General features: G+C 38.1%; 1 protein-coding gene across 1 annotated transcript in view; it reads right to left on the bottom strand.

Annotated features, from left to right (window-relative positions):
* IMMP2L (inner mitochondrial membrane peptidase subunit 2) overlaps positions 1–19631 on the bottom strand; it is a 914520-nt gene that overhangs the window by 292164 nt on the left and 602725 nt on the right. The window contains exon 5 of the mRNA XM_061165351.1: positions 4862–4927. Within this exon, the coding sequence (XP_061021334.1) occupies positions 4862–4927 (66 nt within the window). The remainder of the gene's footprint in view (positions 1–4861; positions 4928–19631) is intronic.

The following is a 19631-nucleotide window of genomic DNA, read 5'->3' as shown; positions in this document are numbered from 1 at the left end:
TTTATTTTTTTCCATAGCACTTCTAACTTGTGACATTGCATTGTGCGATATGTTCGTCTGTTTATTATTAGCTTCTAACCACTAGAATGTAAGCTCCGTAAAGGAAGAGACTGTCTCTTATGCTCAACTACGTCTCTCTAGTGTCTATACTAGTGTTCATTAAATGGACAGTTGTAAGGACTGTATTGTCAGCGAACTGATTATGTTAAATATAACTTGATCATCTAGAACTTTTTCAAATTTTGTGATGCAGTGTTTTGGTTTCTGGACATGATATTTAAGCCAATTTCTTCTGAAAGTGTATTTCATGCAGTGTTGGTGAGAGCATAAATATACACAAACCTCTTAAGAGGGGAATTTGACTGTATATATTAGAACTAAAAGTAACAGCAGCAACAGCAAAGCATATGTTGACTATTTCCACTTTATAGGTATCTGTTCCATGAGAATAAACACACAAGTGTATGAAGGCATGTGTGCAAGGTTGTTCATGACAGTACTTTACATTTTTTCAAACCTGTGTTATTTCTGCAATTAAAAAAAAATCTTCCCTAGAGAGTAAGGTCAGAGCAAGTACCAAGGAGAGCAGCTATAGTCTAATCAAAAATGAGGTTTTCAAGGGCAGTGCTAAGGAAAACGACTTCTAATCTCACTGCCAGAATGTGGGAGGCTTCAGGGCATCTGCTATACAAGCTCTTTCCAAGAGGTTCCTTATAACTGCATCAGTACCAGGTAAATTACCTGCCTAGACACAGCTGACTAAACCAGGCAAGGGCACCTACTCCAAAGGCAGCTGACCAATTAGTTGACCAGTGGCCTGTAGGGAGGATGGATTCTAGATCAAAGGGGCAAACTCAGACTTCTCTCAGGTAGTTTAAGCATGGCCCACACCCAAGGAAGTCAGCAGTTGATAATGGAGCAATGCCAGCGGGAACACAGACAAGACGGCAGAAGTGCTGCGCCAGCAGACGGGGCACAGGCGGACAGAAACCAGAAGAGCTGCTCTGGGCTCTGTCACCCTGCCTTCACCAGGTAACTTTCAAACGAGTGCTCTGTAAACTGTATTCTACTCAGGTTCGATCCCTGGAGAAGGGAACAGCAATCCACTCCAGTATTCTTGTCTGGAAAATTCCACGGACAGAGAAGCCTGATGGGCTGCAGTCTGTGGGGTCTCAAAAAGTGAGACACAACCCACTTTTAGACACAACTCACTTTTAGCACCTAACACTTTTGGGCTTCCCTGGTGGTTCAGATGGTAAAGATTCTGCCTGCAGTGAAGGAGACCTGGGTTCCAAAGATTCCCTGGAGAAGGGAATAGCTACCCACTCCAGTATTCTTACCTGGAGAATTCCATGGAGAGAGGAGTCTGGCATGCCACGGTCCATGCAGTCGCAAAGACTTGGACACGACTGAGTGACTAACATTTAACTTAACTGTAATCTGAAGGAGTTTAACAGAACATTAAATTGAGGACTTGATCAAACTTTTCAAGGGCTTAACCTTTGAAAAGATGATGGTTCCCTTTATAGCCTCTAATTATGTGTAATTCAAAATAAAAATAGCATAAAATGCACAGTAAGTATAGCCAAGTCCTGATAAGTGATATTTTTTTCCCTTTGGTCATTTAGTGAAATAATACTTAAAAAAATTTTTTTTTTTTCTGGAAACCTACATTAGTGCTTAGCTTGCCTACTAGGTAATCTGGTATTACCCAAGGTAAAAGTAGAAGTGGAAATTCTAGGTCTGTAGCATAGATAGAAGCACCTTGCCTATTACAAGTTAGGACACTAATTGACAAATGATTTCCAGTGGTAGCGTGGATACATGCATGCTCAGTCATGTCTGACTCTTTGTCATGTCATGGGCTGTGGCTCACCAGCCCCTCTGCCCATGGAATTTTCCAGGCAAGAATACTTTTCTTACATTACTCATTTTAAGCATATGAGAACATATAAAATTTTTAATATGCTATGAGTGGTAGACAGATAGCATATTAATTTTTTATATTTTCTCATACACTTAAAAATGGGTAACAGAGAAAAGAAGTAACCACATTAATAAACACTATTTTATTTTCTAAATATCCCTTAATGTTTTTCAACATTGTTAGAAAATCATTATAGGAATATATTCAATTACTAATTAAAAGTTCAAGAAGGCTAGAATATCTAGGATATGGAAGTTTCAGGCGAATAAAAGTTAAATTTTTCTTTTAAAACACCAAATAAAAAGATAATTCTCTTTTAATCAAGTATTAATCAGTTTTTAGAGGCTACAGAGTAGAAAAGTCTTGAGCCTTGTTACTTTCATGCTTTATATCATTCATTGCTGCATGATAGAAGAATAGTGAGGAGGGCAGAAAGGGATGTATGTCTCAAGTGTCAGTCTGCAGAATGGAACAAGCTAGAGGTTCAACATGTGGGTTGCTGCCGTGGAGAAAGAAGGTGTAAACTTACTACATTCCCATAAACCCTTTTCTCATCCTTCAATCCTATACCATTAGCCCTTTTTCTAGCTCAGCCTCTCGTCTGTGAACAGAATGTTTATATTTACTGAGGAAAGTAACAATTCTGCCTTTTTTTCAGAAAGGTCTGTTGTAGGGCTTCTGATTGCACAGTTTTTTTGTTTTTTGTTTTGCTTGTTTGTTTTTTAATGTCTGACCAAGCTTTGCAATCTCACATTATGGACTAGTTATCTAGTGACCAATAATATTACATCTGAATTAAAGTTGTGTTCTCTTTGAATTATACTATAAAATGAGCCCCTTGCCATTCCTAATCCTGTTAGATTACATAGATGAAAGTTTCCCTGCTTTGTTGATCAATTCTTTTGTTTTTAAAATAGCTTTATTGAGATGTAACTCATATAATTTACCCATTTAAAAAGTGGGACTCACTGATTTGAATATACTCATAGAGTTGTATGTTCATGTAATCAAACGTAATCAATAATATGAAGGAATAAACTACAGATGCACAACATGAAGAAACCAACAAAAATGCTGTGCTGAGTGAAAGTAACCAGATACAAAGGACGACATATATTAAAATGTAAGTAGAATTTCTAGAAAAGGCTAACCGATAGAAAGCAGATGGATGGTTGTGCGGCACTAGCAGCAGGGATTTGCAGGAACCAGAGTTAAGGACAAATCTGGGAAGGGAATGTCTGAGGGTAATAGGAAGTTTCAAATCTAGATTGTGGTGAGGGTTGCACAACTGTATAGATTTATATTAAAAATTACTGCACAGTATATTTATAAAATGGGTGAATTGCACAGCATAAAAAGTATACTTCAATAAGGACATGACTGGCTGACTGAACAACAAGGATTTTAGAAGGAAAAAAGACCAGACAAATACTCATGAATACAGACCACGCACATCATATGCCAAAAATTGAGGTCTTGAAGAACCTTTGTTTATGTGGATACCAGCTGTCAATATTTATCATATTAGAATTCATAGTGGAGAATTTTTAGATATCTTTAGTTATTCAATATAAAATAACAATAATAAGCCTATTTGTTAACAAAAAGAACAAGTTGAATGAAAAGCACGATTGTTTTTCAAAACAAGAGAAAAAATAGTGAAAAGGGAGGCTTTTTTTTTTTTCAAACGTGTTTGCCAATCTGTTTAGTATCTGGCTTAATAGAAGACAGCCACAGTCGCGTATCTACTTCTGCCTTCAGTCAGCTGAGATATCATACATTATGCAACTTCTGGAAAACTCCACTGTACACTCAAGAGAAATGACAGTGAAAAAGCAAATAACATCTTTTTTTTTTTTTATTTATATAAAATAAAACATATACACAAATAACATCTTAGTATTACAGGGAAAGTAGTTTTGATCTCAAAGACCCTCACAAAGGGTCTTGGAAAATCCCAGTGCCCTTTGGGCCATGCTTTGAGAAATGCTGGTCGAGATTTTACTCTAGATCATCTTACTGAGATTGCTTAAACTGTACTGTCATTAATACAAATAGCCTAGGATCAAGCTTTTTGGGAAAACAGGATCAAAAAACTTTCTAAATATAGTTTCAAAGCATAGTGAATCCCACATTGTATAGACTTGGCTGTAACATATAATAAAGTAACCAATCAATATAAGACATTGCATGCTACATCAGTATTTACTTGTTGAATCTCAAACATTATTCTAGATTTATCAGCAAGCAGAATAAATAAAACATTATTACATATTGTTAAAACAGCTGATTGTTACAATGTTATTTTCTTTTCTTTTGGCCAAGTGTTCTATGGGATCTTAGCTCCCTGACCAGGGTCAAACCTGTGCCCCTTATATAGAAGCATGGACTCTTAATCTTTGGATTGCCAGTGAAGTCCCAATGTTATGTTCTAAAGCTACTGCTTTTGTCACTGATTCAGAAGTTTCCGTTTCATATTCATTTACATCTTTCCCATCCTTATTATAATAATATTTCCCCTTTTGTTTCTGTGTTTGCTTCTAAAATAATAAAGTATTATTGAATTTTTCTAAAATGAAACTTGACATCATAATCTGAAAAATGATGCTAATTTAAATATATGAAATACAGTTATTTAGTGGTCATTTGACAAAATGTGGTTAATTTCACCTTAATTAATATCTATTTCAAATGTGTCTCCCAGTAAAAGGATAAGAGTACCATCAGCCAGCTTATGGACGTGTTATATCCTATCAAATGATTGATGATACTCACTAAAGATGTAGTAGTTCACTTAGAAAGTCTTCAAAGATTTGAAGCCATCAAATACACCTCTCTAGACTGAGATATACATTCTGTGTAATGTGATTTAAAACGCAACAAAAATCTAGACATTTATAACCTGAACTCAAAAACCATAGCTTAAGTACTTACTTTACAATATCTCCTTCAAGAGCAATCACTCTCTTAATGATCTTCTGTTCTGGGTTTTTAGGGGACCTAGAAAAATAAAGTTATATAATCAGCTATGTCTGTTGTTTTAAGAAAATTGAAATAAATATGACAAGAAAATAAGCTATATTAAAGTCATAACAGGACCCTTTGCAACCATGACATGATATCAGTCCTAATTAAGTCTTAAGTGAGAAGGAATTATCAAAGTACCTGTAGGAAAGAGGATTCATGAAACAAACCATTTCAGATATTACCTCCAAATGGTAGTATTTATACTTTCGGTTTTAGTCTATCTTAAGGATGATCTAATATTCTATTCATGTAAACATCATCTTAACTTTTTAAATACTTCTAACACTAATAAAGGACAGAAATGGTATGGACTAGCAGAAGCAGAAGATATTAAGAAGAGGTGGCAATAATACACAGAAGAACTATACAAAGAAGATCTTCATGACCCAGATAATCACGATGATGTGATCATTCACCAAGAGCCAGACATCTTGGAATGTGAAGTCAGGTGGGCCTTAGAAGGCATCACTATGAACAAAGCTAGCGGAGGTGATGGAATTCCAGTTGAGCTATTTCAAATCCTGAAAGATGATGCTATTGAAAGTGCTGCACTCAATATGCGAGCAAATTTGGAAAACTCAACAGTGGCCACAGGACTGGAAAAGGTCAGTTTTCATTCCAGTCCCAAAGAAAGGCAATGCCAAAGAATGCTCAAACTACCGCACAATTGCACTCATCTCACACGCTAGCAAAGTAGTGCTCAAAATTCTCCAAGCCAGGCTTCAGCAATATGTGAACCATGAACTTCCAGATGTTCAAGCTGGTTTTAGAAAAGGCAGGGGAACCAGAGATCAAATTGCCAATATCCGCTGGATCATCGAAAAAGCAAGAGAGTTCCAGAAAAACATCTATTTCTGCTTTATTGACTATGCCAAAGCCTTTGACTGTGAGGATCACAATAAACTGTGGAAAATTCTGAAAGAGATGGGAATACCAGACCACCTGACCTGCCTCTTGAGAAACCTGTATGCAGGTCAAGAAGCAACAGCTAGAACTGGACATGGAACAACAGACGGGTTCCAAGTAGGAAAAGGAGTACATCAAGGCTGTATATGGTCACCCTGCTTATTTAACTTATATGCAGAGGACATCATGAGAAACACTGGGCTGGAAGAAGCACAAGCTGGAATCAAGATTGCCAGGAGAAATATCAATAACCTCAGATATTCAGATGACACCACCCTTATGGCAGAAAGTGAAGAGGAACTAAAAAGCATCTTGATGAAAGTGAAAGAGGAGAGTGAAAAAGTTGGCTTAAAGCTCAACATTCAGAAAACTAAGATCATGGCATCTGGTCCCATCACTTCATGGAAAATAGATGGGGAAACAGTGGAAGCAGTGTCAGACTTTATTTTTGGGGGCTCCAAAATCACTGCAGATGGTGACTGCAGCCGTGAAATCAAAAGACACTTGCTCCTTGGAAGACAAGCTATGACCAACCTAGACAGCATATTAAAAAACAGAGACATTACTTTGCCAGCAAAGGTCCATCTAGTCAAGGCTATGGTTTTTCCAGTGGTCATGTATGGATGTGAGAGTTGGACTGTTAAGAAAGCTGAGCACTGAAAAATTGATGCTTTTGAACAGTGGTGTTGGAGAAGACTCTTGAGAGTCCCTTGGACTGCAAGGAGATCCAGCCAGTCCATCCTAAAGGAGATCAGTCCTGGGTGTTCATTGGAAGGATTGATGCTGAAGCTGAAACTCCAATACTTTGGCCACCTCATGAGAAGAGTTGACTCGTTGGAAAAAGACCCTGATGCTGGGAGGGATTGGGGGCAGGAGGAAGAAGGGACGACAGAGGATGAGATGGCATCACCGACTCGATGGACATGAGTTTGAGTAAACTCCGGGAGTTGGTGACGGACAGGGAGGCCTGGCGTGCTATGATTCATGAGGTCGCAGAGAGTCAGACACAACTGAGCAACTGAACTGAACTGACTGAACACTAATTTATTCTACTCTAAAAAAATAAACCTGAGTTAAAAAACTAAGCTTCAACTTTGAGTCCCTTTTTGAAGTTTTAATTTTGATGGGCTGATTTTCTTCTTCAGATGTGGATTTCCTTATCTTTCAAATGGATACAGGGTTGTGCAAAGAGGATCTTATGAGAATTACAAATTAAGATACTAATATTAAATGAGGCAATGTATATAAAGCAACTAACTAATTCCATAAGAAAATAATGAGGCATTTCTTTAAAATGATAACATACTTGTTTCATTTTATTTAAAATAAACAAAGGAGTTTGATTTAACAAAGAAAACACTGAAGCTGAATTATTTTGAAAAAATGAAGAATTTGGAGTCTTTTTTGTTGTTTTTCCCATGTTGGCTTATTTTTAACAAAGCACTTGGACAGAGTCCATCCAGGAGAGAGCATATCACTTCCTCAAGGACTTGAAGTTTGGGACTATTCTTAACTCCTTGGTTCCTTGCCACATTTCTCAGTTAAAGCTGCTCTGTCTCTTGTGCTAAAGGAGCAGTTGTTGAGGCGCAGAGCCCAGCCTTGCTGGCATCTTGTCATTGCTACTAGCAATATTCTATCAAAGCGCAGAGGAGACAGTGTTAGAGGTTCCTGTAAGCTCTGGGTTTTCCTTCCTCCAAGACCCTACCATCTTTTTGATATAATATTGGACACTGATGGAGGAAGAGGAAAGATGGAGGGAGAATCTGGGGGCTGAGTTTTAGGAATGCTAAGGCACAAGAGGAGGAAATTCTTTGAAAGTACACTTAGGTTTAACCATGTAAAGATTATGTAATACAGAGTGCTAAGGTAAGGCTATGAACAGTTAAAAGAAACTGATACATTCTGATATGCTTAATGTTGCAGAGAAGGCAATGGCAACCCACTCCAGTACTCTTGTCTGGAAAATCCCATGGACAGAGGAGCCTGGTGGGCTGCAGTCCATGGGGTTGCAAAGAGTTGGACATGACTGCGCGACTTCACTTTCACTTTTTACTTTCATGCATTGGAGAAGGAAATGGCAATACACTCCAGTGTTCTTGCCTGGAGAATCCCAGGGACGGGGGAGCCTGGTGGGCTGCCGTCTATGGGGTCACACAGAGTCTGACACGACTGAAGCGACTTAGCAGCAGCAGCAGCGGCTTAATGTGGACATCATTTATTTTAACCTATGATTAATAGCTATGGTAAATGTTACAAGGTAATACTATTTACTCTAATAAACACTCCCCTCCCCTTCTCGTTCCTCCTCCCTGCTCACTCTGGCTCTGGGATCCCTCACTCTGGGAGAAGCCATGTCTGTCCTCAGCAACCTTCCTGTGAAGGAGCTTAGAAGAAGATCCTTCAACAGACTCATAGACACAGAGAGTAAAAGAGTGGTTGCAAGGAGGGAGAGGAGTGGTGACAGATTGGGTGAAATAGATGAAGGGGATATAGGGGTAAAGATTGCCAGTATCAAAATAAATAAACCACCAGGATCTAACATATAGCACAAGGAATATGGTCAATAATATTATACTTTTGTATGGGGACAGATAGTTACTAGACTTATTGTGATCATTTCCCAATGTACGTAAATGCTGAATCACTATATGGTACTCCAGAAAAGAACACGATATTGTACACCAAGTACGTTTCTTTTTTTTTTTTAAAGTAGATCCTTCAGCCTCAGTCAAGTCTTCAGAAAGTACAGCTGTAGCCAACAGCTTCACTGCATCCTCATGAGAGACCCTGAGCCACACCACCCTCTGAATATGCTTCTGGCTTCCTGATTCCTAGAAAATGTATGAAATAATGAGAGTTGGCTGTTTTCAGCTGGAAAACAGCTGGAGGTTGGAGCATTTTATTACACAGCAATAGTTATCGCAATCTTAATATGTCCAAATTCCTGCCAATAACATTTTAAGTCTTTTGATCTTAAAAGATCTGTTTCAAGAAACATTTCACGCATCACATAAATGATCATTTAATATGGATTTGAAAATCAGCAATAAATAAAAAAATAATTCCAATTCAAGTCACATTTTGAATTGAATTACCTTTAAAAAGGAAGCTAAATGCAAAAATACTAAAAAGATTAAATACATTCAGAATTTAATGCCTCATTAAGGGAAACATGTAGCTTTAATAAGGTGTCTATTTCACATGATTTATTGCAGAGAAAAGAAAATCATCTAAATCATTTGTGGCTTAGATGTCACACTTACTGACACAACTTTTCACTAGATTGATTATTAACATTCTTTATCTTAAAATGGAAATTTGATCAAAGTTTTTGAGTGATCTGTCCCCTTCATGAAATGAACTAAATATTATATTTCTACAAATTTAATGTCATTCATGTACAGCTAGAGTGAGGGATCTGGCCCATTCAAGATGATGGAATTCATATTTTCTGTGCAAGGTTACTTATTGACATTTAGGAAAATTTGCCCCCATGTCTCTCTGTTTAGATAACCAGAAATGTATAAAAAATTTTTCAGCCTCAGTGATCACCAAAGAATTGTACATTAAAACAACAGGACACTGTTTTCCTGTTATATCAACAAAGGAATAGTAATAATACCATTAATACAATTTGTTATTGAGTGTTTAGGGACACGGGTACATGTCCTAAAGTATATGATCATGTAACATACTTTTCTGTAAACATGTCAAGATTTTATACTCTCTTTAACATATCACACTTTTAGAAATTTATTCTTATGAAATGGCTGTGTATATATACAAAATTTTAGCTACATGGATTCTATTTTTAAAGAGAAAAAAATAAAAAAGATTGTTAAATAAATTATAGTTCATTATATAATAAAATATCATTCAAACATTAAAAATGTTATAAAAGAATTTTTAATGATGTGGAAATATCAACAGAATATATAGATTAAACATGCGAGTTAGAAAAATGTATGTATACCATGACCTTGCATCAGTAATTTTAAAAAAGAAAATGTGCATACAACTGTACTGGGAAAATTTAAGAAGGATATAAAACCAAAGTGGCAAGCATAGTTCTGTGTGTGATAAAACACATGTCCAGATTTTTGGTTCAGAGTACTGGAAAATCCATTAGAAGCGGACAAATGTTTCTATCACATGACACTACCTGAGAAGAAATGCTCTAAGAGTGAGAGCTGAACTAATTACCAAGTCCCCCCATCTAATATTGTTGCAATGTTAATATTAATGAAATAATATGAAAAGCAACCTTTAACTGCATAAAACACTATTTATGCTGACAAATTTTAAGCTTCTGAGATATGTGAAAAGTATTTTATATTTTAAAATAATCTATATATTAAGATCATGAGGCAAAACAGAATATACAAAGTGAGCTACCTATATAATTAAAATTTTATAAATTACCACTTCAAACATATCTATAAATTTTAATGTAATATTAATCTCATGAATCTAATCATATTATGAACATTAATCCCATTACTGCTAAATATCTATATTTTAATCATTAGGCTGCTAAATGCATTACAGGGATGTAAGTAGACTTGTTATGAGAGTTATTACAGATTTACATTGTGAAAGTCCCTGAACTTCCCTTTGTCTGCATTTTCTTGGACACTTGCCTATCTTCTAGAAGTGTGAAGGATAACAAGTGGAGGCTTACGCCTTACTTTAGGGGCATGATGTATACTGACCAATAAAATATGCATTTAAATTTGAAATTTAATATTTTCATAATAAACACAGTTTTATAGTATTTCTTGGAGAAGGAAATGGCAACCCACTCCAGTATTCTTGCCTGGAGAATCCCATGGACAGAGGAGCCTGGTGGGCTACAGTTCACGGGGTTGCAAAGAGTCGGACATGACTGAGCAACTTCACTTTCACTTATAGTATTTCTTTCTGGAGCCTGGATTTTAAGCATCCTGCTCTATGCTGAAGATTTAATTAGGCAAGTTTCTCCAGAGGTTTGGACAAGATGCCTAGAATGGTCTCTACCATGTAGGTCTCAGCAGATTGGTTTGATGTGGCAGAATTTATCTCTATGGGAATGGTTGTGAGAAAGGGTAAAGGGTTAGCATAGTCATGATAAGATTTCTGTGACACTTAACATTCTTGAACTTCATTTCCTATCTTAAGAGAGAAGTGTTGTCATTTTTACCCTGTGACAAGCCAACAGCGCCATGTCTTTGGTCTCATAATCTCTGTAGCTGACTTCATGTTTTTCATGTTCCCAAAAGGTTGTAATTTGGATCCTGTTTGGAACACTGGGAAGGTACTCTGGAATACTCAGGATAGCCCCCGTGTGTTCCTGAGAATGCGGAGCTTAGCAAGTGTACCTACCCTCTCTAGTCCCAAACCCAGTGCTCATCCTGATATCAGATCTCCAAGCATGCTCACCCTTCTCCCATTTATAGTAAAATTCTTAAATCTTGCTGTGTGGGTTGTGTAGATTTTCATATTTAAAAGCATCAGGATTGCCCCAGATTATTTTAGAATTAACTTCAGGATTAGAAGTTACCATGGCATATGCCACAGAAATAGCTGAATTTTAACTCTTTGTTAATGAGGTAAAACTAAAAACTAATACCCTGGGGATGGCTTATAATTCATAGGCTTTTTCTTTTTAACTGCCCAAAAGAATGTGTTATTGTTTCACTGCTAGGTCGTGTCTTGACTCTTTGCAACCCCATGGACTGTAGCCTACCAGACTTCTCTGTCTATGAGATTTCCCAGGCAAGCATACCAGAGTGGGTTGCCATTTCCTTCTCCAGATGGCCATGCATTAAATTACCTAACTTTACATCATCATAATGATAAAAAGTATTGCTGTTTTAATAATCAAAATGAGAATTAAAAGTCCACACAACAATAAAAATTATATTAAAAATTAAAAAATCTTAGCAAATGATAACGTCTTTTCTTTTTTTTAATTTTGGAAAATGTTGCCTGAATTTGGCATGATTTTCATAGGTTACAGCTAGAAAAGGCTTATGAATGTACCTAGTATTTTCCTGGCAATATTCAATCTCACTCATTCTCCATGGCCTAAGAACTTCTGCTTTTGTGTCATACAAAAGCATGGACTGGTGGGCAGTAGAAATGGAGTCCACGGTCACGGTCATGGTCCACCTCTGGTACAGACAGCAGCTGCCTGCAGGCAAGCTCCATAACAAATCTCGGTCTCAAATTCAAGGAGATGAGGCCAGATCAAACCAGAAGCCAGACAATCAAACCTAGCTTGTAGAAATCTTTTGTTTGGTTCATACATCATTTATTTCTGTACTTTTAAATCTGGAGCTGGCCAAGCAAACAAGAGATCTCACATTTCTTGTTCCTCTTAGACAAATACAAAGATCTAGCACCCTAAAACCTGCATTCTGTCATGAAAGAGAGTCCACTGGATCTGAGAAGCAGATTTTGAGGATTTGCCACAGTGCCAACAGTTTGTTTCATGTGGGTCTAAGGGTCTGAGGACATGTGAGTTTGGGAACCTCTAGAAATCCTGACAATTTCTTCTACCTCTATCATCATATCACAACTGAGAAAACATGTACGAAAGCTCCATTAGAGCGTCTAACATGAATTAAACTGAAAAGAAAGAAAGTGAAGTCACTTAGTCGTGTCTGACTCTTTGTGACCCTATGGACTATAGCCTACCAGGCTCCTCAGTCCATGGAATTGTCCAAGCAAGAGTACTGGAGTGGGTTGCTATTTCCTTCTCCAGGGGATCGTCCCTACCTAGGATTGCACCCAGGTCTCCTGCATTGCAGGCAGATGCTTTACCGTCTGAGCCACCAGGGAAGGCCTAACATGAATTAGGTTCTCAGTAAATCTTACTGCCATCTCTTTCTAAAATAAATTCCTCAAGGAGGTCAGTTAACTGAGCACAAGAAAATCATTAGAATCCTCTTTTTTTAAGAGTTACACAGATTTATTTGTTTATTTCAAAAACCCTCCACTGATTTCAATCAGTTGCATTAGAGGGCAAGAAAGGCATTTTAAAGGTTTGGTCACATTTTATTACACAATTAACTAAAGAAACATGAAAACTAAATATAACTGTATTCATATTGGAAAGTCACAGGTCAGTTTTAAATTAAATGGGTATTATCTGATAAAAATGAATAATTTCCATGTTGGATTCTGTATGCTTGCTTCACTATCAGTAGTAGCATGAACTTTGTACATTCAGACCCTTTTATAATGATTCATTTTCTAAATTCAATGCAATTTTATTAATTAGTACTCTAAAAGTTTTTACTTAGGTCAGCATTTCGGCTACATTTTTGCCACTTGCAGACTTCTCTTTGTATTATGTGAGTCTTTAAAACTTAAACAAAAGAAACTATCAAGATCTTTTTATTGCTTTTTGGGTTTATTCTTGAAATTTTCACAAGTGTGAAGTCTATGACTTCAGATACAGTTTCACAAAAGTGTGTGTGCATGTGTGTGTATGTGTGTGTATAAATGCAATCCCTAATAATTACTCTTGTCCAGAGACTTTTTAAAATGCTCCAATCCAAGGGCATCATTATTAGAAAAGTGAATTATAGATGAGGGGGCAAGAAGCCAAGTTAATGCTTCAAATTTGTCTTCTATAATATCATATGGTCTTGCATAGGAAACAAGTCTTAAGGAAAAGTGAAAACCTGGGAAGGGATCATCATCAGGCAGGCACAGAGTATTGCTGTGTATACAGAAAACCCTAGGGAAGTGAGTAGAATTTCAGAGCACTGAGGCCAGTGCTCCTGGGCAGGCTTGTTTCCTGGGTAGGGATGGAAGGAATGGCTTATTCTCTCCAAGCAAACTCCACCCTAAATAGGCTCCTGAGCAGTAGGAATAGACTCCTTCAGAGACTCCTGAGAAAGTCTGTATGCAGGTCAAGAAGCAACAGTTAGAACCAGACATGGAACAATGAACTGGTTCCAAATTGGGAAAGGAGTACGTCTAGGCTGTATATTGTCACCTTGCTTGTTTAACTTATATGCAGAGTAGATCATGCAAAATGCTGGGCTGGATGAAGCACAAATTAGAATCAAGATTGCAGGAGAAATATTAATAGCCTCAGATATGCAGATGACACCACCCTTATGGCAGAAAGTGAAGAGAAACTGAAGAGCCTCTTGATGAAGGTGAAAGAGGAGAGTAAAAAAGTTGGCTTAAAACTCAACATTCAAAACACTAAGATCATGGCATCTGGTCCCATCACTTCATGACAAATAGATGGGGAAACAATGGCAACAGTGACAAACTATTTTCTTGGGTTCCAAAATCACTGCAGATGGTGACCGCAGCCGTGAGATCAAAAGACACTTGCTCCTTGGAAGACAAGCTATGACCAACCTAGACAGCATATTAAAAAACAGAGACATTACTTTCCCAACAAAGGTCCATCTAGTCAAAACTGTAGTTTTTCCAGTGGTCATGTATGGACGTGAGAGTTGGACCATAAAGAAAGCTGAGCACCAAAGAGTTGATGCTTTTGAACTGTGGTGTTGGAGAAGACTCTTGAGAGCCCCTTGGACTGCAGGGAGATCCAACCAGTCCATCCTAAAGGAGATCAGTCCTGAATGTTCATTGGAAGCACTGATGCTGAAGCTGAAACTCCAATGCTTTGGCCACCTGGTGAAAAGAACTGACTCATTGGAAAAGACCCTGATGCTGGGGAAGACTGAAGGCGGGAGAAGGGGACGACAGAGTATGAGATGGCTGGATGGCATCACTGACTCAATGGACATGAGTTTGAGCAATCTCCAGGAGTTGGTGATGGACAGGGAGGCCTTGTGTGCTGCAGTCCATGGGGTTGCAAAGTCGGACATGACCGTGCTGAACTGAGAGATCCCCAAAGATTTCAGTCAGAGTTTGAATGATCCAAGAAGGTAGCAGCAGGAACAAGAAGCTTATGTTTCAGATTTATGATTAACAATTCCTTACACAAGTAAATGTATTCTAAAAGAACTTATAAAACAACAAAAGCATGAAGTTTAAACAATTAAACTGTTGTTATTGATAAACATTTTCTTGGTTAGTTTTAAAAGTTGTCTGGCTGTCACTAACTACAATTAGAAGACATTTAATAAGCAAATAGTGACAACTGTTCTTAATAGTAAATCAGCCTTGATTAAGTAAAATCAATTAAATGTGTATTATGACTAACTTCTGTAATTGAAAAAGCTGAAATATTTTTGTAACTGACTGTTTTGATTCTGAAAAAAAATGTCCTTAATTAACTGGGAAAACTCTAAGAAATACAGTGTAATCATAATGAGTTAATTTCTACCAATGTTTATTAATTCAGTCATTTCAAAACATAAAACACTGCATCTTCAGGTAGTGAACATAACTGCAATTATACTTCAGTGTCTAGAATTGTATGTAAATGAATATACATAGTATATACATAAAATATATAGCACATATGTAATACACATATGTGTGTATGTGTGTGTATTCTACCATACAATATGGAATCATACTATTTAAAGAAACTCCTCTGAACTATAAAGAAACTTCTGGGCTAAAAAATACATTCCCTTATTTATTTTGTTATAAATTTGGGTTTCCACACATTGAATATGCTTCAAGTTGACATATCTGTGGAAGTGGAGGCGATGAATAGCTAACATCAATATAAATATTGACTCTTCTTTCAGTATAGACTTTCAAAGTGCAGATGTTCACATAGAAATACTACCACTCTGTCCCCAAAGTAGAACATGCACTCAGGAGTATCTGTGTGGTCTTTTGATATAGTCAAGACAGGTTTTGCCCCTCTAGCCATACTATCTCATTGAGTATGACATTTTAGTGCCACTTAAGGCCATAGAACAAAACAAAATTAACTGATCTTCAAATGAATTAAAGCTATCTACCTAGCATCATAACCCTAGCATTGTGATTAAGCTAACTGCACTTACGCTTTAAGCTTTAAACAAGTAAGGAAATAGTGCCACATACTTGTGGTAGGTTTGAAGAGGAATATAAAAACCACGAAACATGAAAGTGCAAGCTACTGATATTTTCCAATACTGACCCACATCCATATGTATCAATATGACACAGAAAAAGCAGACCGACTGAAATGCAAAATTAATACAGTCAGTTTTCTGCATCCCTGAGCTCTGCATCCATGACCATGAATTCAAGCAACCACAGATTGAAAATATTTGGGGGAAAAAATTCCAGAAGGCAAAACTGGAATTTGCCATGCACTGAACACTATGCTAAATCCACCGCATGGTGTGATATGAAGGCTGCTATAGCCTCCTGCCATCCCACAGATTCTCAGGCTCTCCTAGTTGTATGAACATTGTTCACCTCGCATCTTGTACATTGGCTGCTTATGCTGTATATACTCTTTGTTTCTGTGAAGAAAACGGCTCTTAAAAAGCAATTAAGTGGTCACAGCATCCCTCAAAGGTTAAGAGAGAGCATAAAGTGCTCTCTTTAGAAGAGAAAATGAAAGTCTGAGATCTTTTGAAAAACTGGCATGCTGCTTGCCAAAGTGGGTGGAAAGGTAGGTGAGAAGGAATCAAGCACTTGCACAATGAAGCAGAAAGAAGCTACAGTTTGCGGAAGGGTTAGTGCTGCTCCTATAGTGGCAACACCAGCGTCTCCGGTTGGTGTTAAACTGCTCGCAGAGACTGAGAAAGCATTAAGTGTGGGGCTGGAGGAGACGTCACAGGAGCATATCCTGGCTGATGGCAAACTTTTACCCTCATTTGTAGGAGCACTGCTGTGCTCTGTGAGGGATCACTGTGAGGGAGCTGAGGAGTGTGAGAGGAAGGAGTGGAAGGCTGGTAAGCGATGACTGGTGAGCTACATAAAGATCACAGGAGAATCAGCATTGGCTGAAGCCAAGGCAGCATTTGTGTTCCCAGAAGAGCTCGGGAAACTCATGCAAGAGAAAGACTATCTTCCAGAGCAAGGCTTCATTTGTGATGAAATGTGATGAAAACCCAAAATCGCCTGCCTGTATTCTAGCAATACAACAAGGAGGTTTGGGTGATGGCCATCTTGTTCTTGGAATAGTCCCACCAGAGCTTCATTCCTGAGTGAAAAAATTCTCGAAAAAACAAGGCTGTTATTCAAGGGCCTCCTCATCACTGGCGATGCCCCCAGCCATCCCCTATCTTTCTGCTTCACAGACATTTATGCGGATGTAATGTCCCTGCCCTCTTAATACTATGTCAATGCTGTAGCCATTAGATCAAGGCATCAGGTGTACTAAAACAACTTATACTTGCCTCACATTCTGGAGGACTTGTGGATTTATGGAAGAACTTCGCAATTACAGAGACCATAGATTCCCCAAAGCCCAAGACAGGAGTGCATGTTGGAAGCCATGATGGAATGAGGTTGTCTATGATTTCAGGGGTATCCCCACCACTGACGCAAAAGTCAGGCATGTTCCAAGAAATTTGGTGGGGAAAGCTTCTCAAACATGATCAAGGACAATGTTGAAGCACGGAGAAACCCTTACCAACAGGGAACTTGAAGGTCTATTGAAATCCTCTACAGATGATGATGATAGTGATGCAGAAGACTTAGAGCAGTTTTAGACTTAGAACCATCAGTTTGGACACTTGAAAAATCTGCAGCAATTTTTCAATAGTTTCATGTGTTAAAGGATATGAACTTCAACATGATCCTTTGATGGAACGAAGCCTCTGTATCACTTGACAGATAACAACACATCTAGAACCCCTGCAAGATCTATTTGATGATGAAAAGAAGAAACAGCTTTCTATAACAATGAGTCTAACTAAAGCACCTGACCTATGATTGTGAAGCCTTGACTTTCAAGATTGAAGATCTCCAGCCTTCAGTCTCCATAGACACTGATATTAGCATCATTAAGCCTCCTCCAGAGTCTCAACAGCTGTAAGGGAAGCCCAGCTGACCCTTCTAACATTCTGCCAGAAGGTTCATGTTAGCCTGATATCTCACCACTTACTATCGCAGTATCAGAGATCTCATCCTCTCACCCCATGAACACTGTAACATCATAAAACAATCACCATTGTCATCATCATTACCATCATCATCATCTTATGAGGGTTATCAAGAGAGAAGAATCACAGTTTTGGTGAGGGTTAAAAGACCCTAATGTGGAAAAGACTGAGGGCAGGAGGAGAAGGGGGCAACAGAAAATAAGATGGTTGGATGGCATCACTGACACAATGGACATGAGTTTGAGCAAACTCCAGGAAATAGTAAAAGACAGGGAAGCCTGGGGTGCTATGGTTCATTTGGTCTCACAGGGTCAGACACAACTTAGTGACTGAAAAACAACACAGTGTATGTATCTGAGAGAGAAGTGAATTTATATTTTCTCTGTTTATAATTACATTTTATATATGTACTTGTATATTAAATATCCTGTTTTATTCTATGTATTTCTCTTTCAAGTCATTAAAAGAAAGCAATCTGTAAGTATTCAAAGAGAGAAAAATGCTATGTTGTTGCTGATGTAGTTAGGCCTATGATGGTTGCCATTGTACTGAATGTATACAGATGTTTCCTTGTCTTTATCCTCTAAATAATACAGTATAGCAACTATTTACATAGCACTTGCATTGTATTAGGTATTAGAAGAAATCTAGAGATGTTTTAAAGAATACAGGAGGATGTGCATAAGTTATATGCAAATACTTCACCTTTTTCTATGAGGGACTTGAACATCTGTAAATTTTGGTATCTGAAGTCCCCTGTGGATACCAGGGGACAAATGTATTAGTATGTAAGAGCTGAAATTAGGACATTTACATGGGCACTCATACCAGATAATAGTGGTATTAGCAATCAGCTGGAAACATGACTCAAGGGTTATCCTGTTTCTAACTGAGCTCACTCACCAGTTTGTCCCAATGGTGGTCATACTGTAAGGTATGACATGCTAAGTTCAGGACAGGGGAAATCTTGGTAAAAGTGAATAGTGTGTGTGTAGTCACTTCAGTCATGTCTGACTCTTTGCGACCCTTCCAGGCTCCTCTGTCCATGGGATTCTCCAAGCAAGAATACTGGAGTGGGTTGCCATGCCCTCTTCCAAGGGGTGTTCTCGACCCAGGGATTGAACCCATCCATGTCTCCTGCATTGCAGGTGGATTCTTTACCACTGAACCACCTGGGAAGCCCAAGTGAACAAAGAGAGGAACAAAGACAGTCTCGACCATTTTACCTGGAGCCAACATTTAGCACCCACCCACTTTTTCACCCAGAATTCATTTCTAACAAGGATGAATGACCAAATATCTGGGGAAAAAAAAGAGACAGAATTTTCATATTTAGAAATACAAAAAATGATTATTTTATCTACGGTGAATTGAGCTCTTGAGGTTTGCCTAATAGGGCCCAAAAGGTGCTTGCAATGGACAGAAGCCGTTGAATTCTACACACCCATCTGAGGTGTGTACTCCAAACAACACAGCCAGAATATCTTCGGTGTAAGTTTCTGTGTCCAGATAAAAATGTGATATGTAAACTGATGTACCACCTCCCAGCCCTATTGTCTCATGATTTTGGCTACTATGGGATAATTTTCAGGGTCAGGCAGTAAATAAAAAAAAGAGGTGGATGGGAATGGGGGCATTTCAATGGATGCCAGCATGAGAGTGGAGGGTGGCAGTGGTGAGGGGTTGACAACGGAGACCCAGACAGGTCAACATAACATACATCTTGATAGATACCAGTATGCACGAGGTTCAGCTGTTCCTCCCCTGAGGCTATCACAATATCCCAAAGCAGAGAT

This window comes from Dama dama, chromosome 18 (genome assembly GCF_033118175.1).
Source record: "Dama dama isolate Ldn47 chromosome 18, ASM3311817v1, whole genome shotgun sequence".
NCBI classification, from domain to species: Eukaryota; Metazoa; Chordata; class Mammalia; order Artiodactyla; family Cervidae; genus Dama; species Dama dama.
This window is presented reverse-complemented; position numbering and strand designations above follow the sequence as displayed.